The sequence below is a fragment of the Gekko japonicus genome, unplaced genomic scaffold (genome assembly GCF_001447785.1).
Source record: "Gekko japonicus isolate JY-2015 unplaced genomic scaffold, Gekko_japonicus_V1.1 scaffold3265, whole genome shotgun sequence".
Lineage (NCBI taxonomy): Eukaryota > Metazoa > Chordata > Lepidosauria > Squamata > Gekkonidae > Gekko > Gekko japonicus.
Genome location: NW_015175462.1, coordinates 102,831 through 110,404, shown reverse-complemented (window position 1 = coordinate 110,404; position 7,574 = coordinate 102,831). Strand labels below are relative to the sequence as shown.

Below are 7,574 nucleotides of genomic sequence, written 5' to 3'. Positions count from 1 at the left end.
CTCTGGCGAGGTGCTCTGCCCTCCCTTCTACTGTACTTGAAGGAAAATACAAGAATACTCCTTTCTCAGAAAGGCTTTGTACCTGCCCATTAAGGGAGGTTGAGACTACAGAGCACATGTTTTTAGATGTCCGTATTATAAGGTGGTGCGCAGGGCTATTTTGGGGCAGGAACGCACAGGAACGGAGTTCCGGCTGGCTTCCAAGTTGGCCACGCCTAGCAGGAACTCATTAGCATAATAGGCCACACCCAACAGCAGAAACTCATTCGGATTGGCTACATATGGGGTGTGTGGCCTAACATGCAAAGGAGTTCCTGCTACAAAAAAGACCTGGGTTTTGACAACAAACAAGGTAAGCAGAATAAGAAGCAAAAGGTGGGTGTGGCTGGATGAGCACACTTCTGGTAACGTGGGGGTGTGGCCTAATAGGCCAATGAGCTGTGCTGTAATGGGTGTGGCCTAATATGCTAATGAGTTTCTGCTGTTGGGTGTGGCCTATTATGCTAATGAGTTCCTGCTGGGCTTTATCTACAAAAAGAGCCCTGGTGGTGCATAATAAAATCACTCTGCTGACTGAACAATTTCTGGGTCTTTCCGAAAAAGCTACACTCTAGTTTCTTCTATCTGACAGAAACCCCAAAATTACCCACCAAGTAGCCAGTTTTTGTATGGTGATACTCAGATCACGGAAACTCTAAGGTAGCTAGCTGATATAGTTGTTTGATATTAGATTAAATTTTAATTTGCTTTTAATGTTTCCCTCATGGATCCTAAAATCTTGGAACATTGTAAAAGTGTACTTCTTTTTGTATGAGTGATCTAAGGACTGTAGAAATAAACTGAATTGAAAATTTAGTTTTATTCCGCTAACTAATGTAATTTTCGCATTGCATCTCCTGAACATCATCATGTTACATCTTAATTTGCTGTTCATTCTCCGGCTACATGTTTGAACCTTACCTGTCATTCCAATGTATCTGAAAAAGAATGTATGCACACGAAAGCTCCTACCTTGAATAAACCTTTATTGGTCTTAAAGGTGCCACTGGACTCTACATTTGTTCTACGCAGGAGTGGTGGCACTCCTGGTGGGCACAGCGGTGGGATTCCCATCTGCAAACACAGTACCCAGTACCGTTGGGGAAAGGTCCGTGGGAAGGCCCAGGAACCGAGGGAATGACATATGGACAGGTGGGGATGGGGTGGGCTGGGAGGAAGGCACGAACAGGGGTCAGGGGTGGAGCTGGTGGCCCTGCGCACTGTCTGCCCAGGGGTTACCCCAAACCTGGAACCAACCCTGCAGAGGGAATCCCCTTTGCCAGCAGGGAGTTATTCAGAATAGCCTTCCTCAAGAGAAGCTGGAGGCCTCTTTCCATATTGTTTGGTGCTCTCTTTAAATTTGGACCAGAGGAAATGCTGCTTCATCAAAACCGCCACATAATAGAACCTCATTCTATTTTTTTTCCCAAAAACAATTTATTAGGACATATTATTAAATCAATACATCTTACACTTTTAGTTGTTATACAGTTGTACATCCTTTCTTCTATTATACCCCCCCCCGGCTTCCCACAGTGCTCCAACCTCCAGCCCGTTTCTTAAAATTTCCTTCCATTTCCCCTTATTTTATAATCTTTATCAGTAACGTTTCTTTCACCTTTTGTTCTCTTATAATTAACTTTCTTCTAATAACACACATTTTCAATAACTGTCAAAGCAAATTAAGTTATCCTTTACATCCCAATATTTCTCTAAGTAATCTTTGAAATCTTTCCAGTCTGCAATAGAACCTCATTCTAGACTTCTCGCTTTTCTCTCTATTGAACTGTGGGAGGTGCCAAAGTCAGAGTTCACCCAAGGCACTAAAAAAAAACCCCTGGGCTGACCCAGATGGGGAGAAAAAAACTCCAGGGTCCCCCCCCCCAAACACACACCATTTTCTTATTAGAAGGAATCACTCCTGGAGCTGCTTGTACCCCTGGCTGGAGAAAACATACAGAAACCAGTATTTTTCCCCCCTCCAGTGGGAGTGAAAGCAGTTCATTGGCTGCGTCTCCCGGCAGGGGAGACAAGGGTTAAACTTAAAGTCTCTCCCTTTCCATCTACGGTTCTCCTAGGTAAAGAAATGCCGGCGGCTGCATTTGCCAAAGGGGAAAAGGAACTCATTTAAACGAAACACAGGAGATAACAAAACACACGTTGGGCCTAACCTCGTGACACATTTGTCCTGGGTACATCATCCCTGAGCTGGGTTGGCCAAGGTGTTCCTGGGAGTCTGTGCCTCCCAAAAGTGCACGAGCCTGATATGGGTCAAGACCACAGGGTACAAGGATGGGGTCCTTAAACCTCCCCCACCCCTGGTGTGGTTCTCTTGACCTGAAATGTCCCCAGTGGGCACCATTAGCCACCTGTAGCGATAGGGTACACATGGCGCACACACCCCTCTCCCATTGCAGGAGAGAAACCGAGCCGGGGGGGGGGGGGGCTTAACCACCCTCTACCACATGCTGGGGTGGTCCCAAACTGAACCAGGTCCATGTTGGGTTGCCAGCTTCCAGGTGGCAGCTGGAGACCTGGGATTGCAACTGATCTCCAGGTGACAGATCAGTTCCCGTGGAGAAAATGGCTGCTTTGGAACCTGGGCTCTGTAGCAGTATACCTCTCCTTTCCACATACCCCAATATCTGGGTATTTCCCGATCCATAGCTGGCACCCCTAGGCCCATGCACACCTGGAAGGCGTGGTCTTCCAGAGCCCATATGCTGACCCAACCTTGGGGCATACCTGGGGGGGGAGTGCACCATGTGGTTAGGCTGACCTCTGAGCACACTGATAAGAACATAAGAACATAACATAAGAGACGCCAATGTTGGATCAGGCCAATGGCCCATCCAGTCCAACACTCTGTGTCACACAGTGGCCAAAAACACCAGGTGCCATCAGGAGGTCCACCAGTGGGGCCAGGACACTAGAAGCCCTCCCACTGTTGATCCCCCCCAAGCACCTGATGGGAAGACGTGATGCCCACAGACATGGACCTATGAGCCTGGCACGCAGCCCCCAACTCTCCTCCTTCCCCGGACCTCCCGCACAGCACCAAAGCAGTTACCTGTCTGGCGTCCTCCTCTTCCCGCTCTCATTCACCTCCAGCAGCAGTTCCGAGGAGTCGATGGGCGAGGAGGCGTTGGCATCCAGGAGCAGCTGCTCGTGCTGGGCCAGGTACTGAGCAGGCGTCTGCTTGGCCATGCGGGCACAGTGGAGGAGCTCGCGCTGCAGCAAGGGCAGATTGGCCTGGGGAGGGGAGCGAGAGGGAGAAGAGGAGATGCACCGACCTGCACGGCACATTTCCAAAGGAAGGTTTGGCCTTTCTATGTAGGGGTGCCAACCTCCGGGTGGGGCCTGGAGATCTCCCAAAAGAGATCAGTTCCCATGGAGAAAATGGCTGCTTTGGAGGGTGGGCTCGGTGGCATTGTGCCATGCTGAGGCCCCTCCCCAAACCCCACCATCTTCTGGATTCACCCCCAAAGTCTCCAGGAATTCCCCAACCAGGAGTTGGCCGCCCTGCTCACATGCATCCTTCCGCACCCTTGGCTCAGAGCACCAGTGCATAAAGTGCAGCAATGTAGTTGAAAGTTTCTGATGTGGTCTGGCGGATAATGCCCCGACACGTAACACCCTTCTCTGGCCCTGTGCTGGGAGCCCTTTTGAAGTCTCCTTTAACACCCCCCTGGAGCTGCGGTGGCTCAAGTGGTTAAGACGCTGAACTGCAGGCTGTGGAAGGTCGGTCGTTCAGCAGTTCGAGACCCAGGTGCCGCATGGCGGAGTGAGCTCCCGTCTCTAGTTCCAGCTCCTGCCAACCTAGCAGTTCGAAAGCAAGGAATTGCAAGTAGATAAATAGCGACCGCTTCGGTGGGAAGGTAACAGCATTCCGTGCGCCTTGGTGTTTAGTCATGCCGGCCACATGGCCACGGAAACATCTTCGGACAGCGCTGGCTCTTCGGCGTTGAAACGGAGATGAGCACCGCAACGCTAGAGTCGGATTCGACTGGCTTTCGAGCAAGGGAACCTTTACCTTTACCTTTTTGAACACCCTGACTGAACCAGAATGGGGTGCCCCAAAGAGAGGGTGAGTTTATCCACCCAGGCACTCCAGCCAGCCTCTGAAAACAGGAAAGAGGCGAGTTTCTCCTCGGACTGAGACTGACTCCATTCAGTGGGATGGTGCCTCCGGCCTGGGCAATTGCCTCTGCAGGTTTGGAGGGACTGCCGGCAGTTCAGAACTAGGAGAAGGAAGCACCGGCCCTTTCTCCTGCGAGGGCTCAGATCCCAGCTTGCCCTGATAAAACTTATTGGCCAAGCAGTCTCTCTGTGTCCCAGTCAGGGTTATCAACCTCCAGGTGGTGGCTGGAGATCTCCCACTATTACAACTGGTGGTCCGGGTGACAGAGGTCAGTTCCCCTGGAGAGAATGGTGGCGTGGGGGGGGGCCTCTAAGACCCCCCCCAAACCCGGCCTTCCCCAAGCTCCACCCCCAAAATCTCCAGGTATTCAGTCCCAGCCTGCAGTTGGTAGCCCTATTTCCTTTTGTGAGGATACAGCAGCGGGGGGTCAAACGTGTCTGCCACCCTGAGCTCCACAAAGGAACAGCGGGATTAAAAGCCACTCCCATTAAATAAGAAGATATAAACAGACAGACATTGATGATGATAGATAGATAGATGACAGATAGATAAGATGGATGGATGGATGAAAGACAGATAGATAAAAGATGATAGAGGATAGATAGATGATTGATAAGATGATAGACAAATAGATGATAGATGACAGATGATTGATAGATAGATGACAGACAGATAGACAGACAGACAGACAGATACGAGCCAACTGCAAGAAAGGACCATTGAATAACGGCTGCCATCGTTAAACAATATAATGATTATTAGCACTAGTTGGTTTTAAAACTGTTTTAATTGTACTTTATATGTTTTACTCTGTAAGCCACGCTAAGCTGGCCTCGGCTGGGAGGGCAGGGTATACATTTGAGAGAGAGAGAGAGAGATGTCATGCGGCCATCCAGCCTCTGAAACTGGATCAGACCTCAGGGGCAGACTGCCCTCATTTCTCCAGAAAAATAATGTCCTGTAACGGTGCCTAATTCTGTAGCAAAGGAATCCAGCGGCTCACCCCCCCTTGGCTCAGTAACAGCCCGGCCCGAACGCGCAAAGCTGTTCCCATCTCAAATGCTCCTGCCCATGCGACAGAGAGTGTTTGTAAATAAGCCGCCCCCCCCGGCCCCCACCCGACGAGTTTCTCATGAAGCCTCGACCCTGAGAAGAGCATCCGCAGAAGCAGAAACGATTAAGCCGCTGAACGGAGCCAGCCCCGGTTTCCTATTTAGGCAGCTGACAGCCGGCCAAATCCCCATCTGTTGAACATGTTAGAGCACGAGTTGATGAGATGTACCGCTGCGGATTCCAGGGCAGCAAACATCCCCTCCGCCCCCCCTCTCTCTCACCTCCCCCCACATCTCAAGGAAGAAAAATAATACAGAGAAATAAATAATGTCTCTGGGAAAGGCAGGCCGGGGCCGCCTGCTTGCAGTTAGTGTAATGAGAAGCATCTGGAGCCCTGGGTGGAAACAGCTGGACGCAGGGTGCCGGGGCACAGAACAGCCACGGAGAAGACGGGGAGGTTTGTCAAAGAGCTCCTTTCTGGTTGGAAGCCCTGCGTTTCTCTCACACTCAGCAGACTGGCAGGAAGGCGCCGGGTGGGCAGGCTGCCCCCAAACCTCTGCCAGGAAGCGCCAAAGCAGGGGGGGAGGGAAGGAACAGAGACCAGCCGCTTGCAGCGCCGGCCAGACTCGATACAGCTAAGAGTGCTATGGCTGGATTTCTCCAGCCATATGCAGAGTGCTTTTCTCTTCCCGAGGGAAAATCCAGCCCGGAAACTACTACCGGGAGTAGTGATTTGTTGTGTTTACTTAGTGGCAAGGGAAATGCACTCTGCACATACTCAGAGGCAACGCTCCCTCTAAGCTGCGGAGTCTTGTGAGCAAAAATGATACTTTGTGAGCTGCTGGCATTAAAGTTGTGAGCCAGCAATTTGGCTGCTGCATAAATTACTTTGCTCTGGAGCCGTCCTTCCTGAGCTAAGGCAAAAAATGCACATGCTGGAGGCTAAAAAAACGGTGAGCTGGCTCACACAAACTCAGCTTAGAGGGAACACTGCTCTGAGGTGCTCATTTCACCCTTTTGAGGGTTGAGTCCAGCTCAAATCCAGCCCTTGGATCCATTTCGGAGCTCTCCAGGCTGCTCCTTGGTACTGTAAACCCAGATGGCCCAACTGCATGACGGGCTGAAGAAACATGCTCTGCCACATGCAACTACTTGAGGAACCATAGCGGCTTAGGTCTGGATGGTAGCAGTGCAGGCCCAGGAAGCAACTGACGTATTTTGCTCGCATCTGCTCATAAAAGATTTCTTCAGAACCCTGGGAACAGCAGCGGCAGATAAGTGGGGGAGTGTGGCATGAACAACGAGGGGCGCATTTCCATCTTTTAGTGCCCTGGATGAATAAGGGCAGCTGAATGCTGGCTTACAACAGTTCCACAGAAAAGCTGGGGTTTGTTTCGACCAAAGTGCCAACACGCAACCCACATCCTCACTGGCGTGAACTCAGCCTCCCCCACGGGGTCATGGTGACAGAGTCCGACTAGGACTCGGGAGAGCTGGGTCTGAAAATCCCACCCCCCACCCCACGCGCGCCAGGCTCCCTGAGTGACCTTGGGCCGGGACTCTTCCATCCTAACATGCCTCGCAGGGTCGTTGCTGCCAGAATAAAATGGAAGCGAGGAGAACAATGTTGTGAACTGTTTTGGGTCTCCATTGGGGAGAAAGGCGGAGTATAAACAGCTAAACAAATAAGATCTTGTGCATTGGCCTTTTCCAGAGCTCGCTTTGAGGCACTCCCTTCTGCTGTACTGGAAGGTAAATTCACTCGAGTCCCAGTGCATGAACGTAGATGCCCATGCATGGCTACTATGGTGGAATCAGTTACTCATGTCCTCCTGTTCTGCAGATTCTATCAGGAGGAACGAGGCCATCTCATACTACCCCTTCTGTCTAGATTTAGCCCTCTGCAGTCCTATCTTGACTTTAGGCCAGGAGTCCTTCGTAAATTCCTCCTAGAAGACATTCAGAGCTCAGTGACATAAGCTGTGGCAAAATTTTGTTGCTTAGCTATTAGGAAACGTAAACTTATTTTAGCTGAAAAAATTGTATGATTCTCTTATTAATAATAAGATTTTGTGAAAAACATGCAGATCCTGGCGATAGCAAGTCTTTCTGGAAGTGGAAAATTCTCCTGTGGAAAGGGAAAGAAAGCACCCAGTGGGAGCAGCAGTGTGGCTGACCAAAGGAATTAGAGTCACAGAGCCTGCCTTCCTCCTTCTCTCCCTCCCCCCTTCCTTCCTTCCTCCCTCCCTCTCTCCCGCCCCTTTCCTTCCTTCCTTCCTCCCTCTCGCCTCCTTCCTTCCTTCCTTCCTTCCTTCCTTCCTTCCTTCCTTCCTTCCTTCCT

The 7,574-nt window shown here is 50.7% G+C and overlaps 1 protein-coding gene across 5 annotated transcripts in view; it reads right to left on the bottom strand.

Moving 5' to 3' along the window:
* LOC107122784 (protein CBFA2T3-like) overlaps positions 1-7,574 on the bottom strand; it is a 36,516-nt gene that overhangs the window by 8,393 nt on the left and 20,549 nt on the right. For all 5 annotated transcript variants that reach the window (XM_015425917.1, XM_015425920.1, XM_015425919.1 and 2 more), the window contains one exon: positions 3,110-3,291. In XM_015425917.1, coding sequence (XP_015281403.1) covers positions 3,110-3,291 — 182 coding nt within the window. The remainder of the gene's footprint in view (positions 1-3,109; positions 3,292-7,574) is intronic.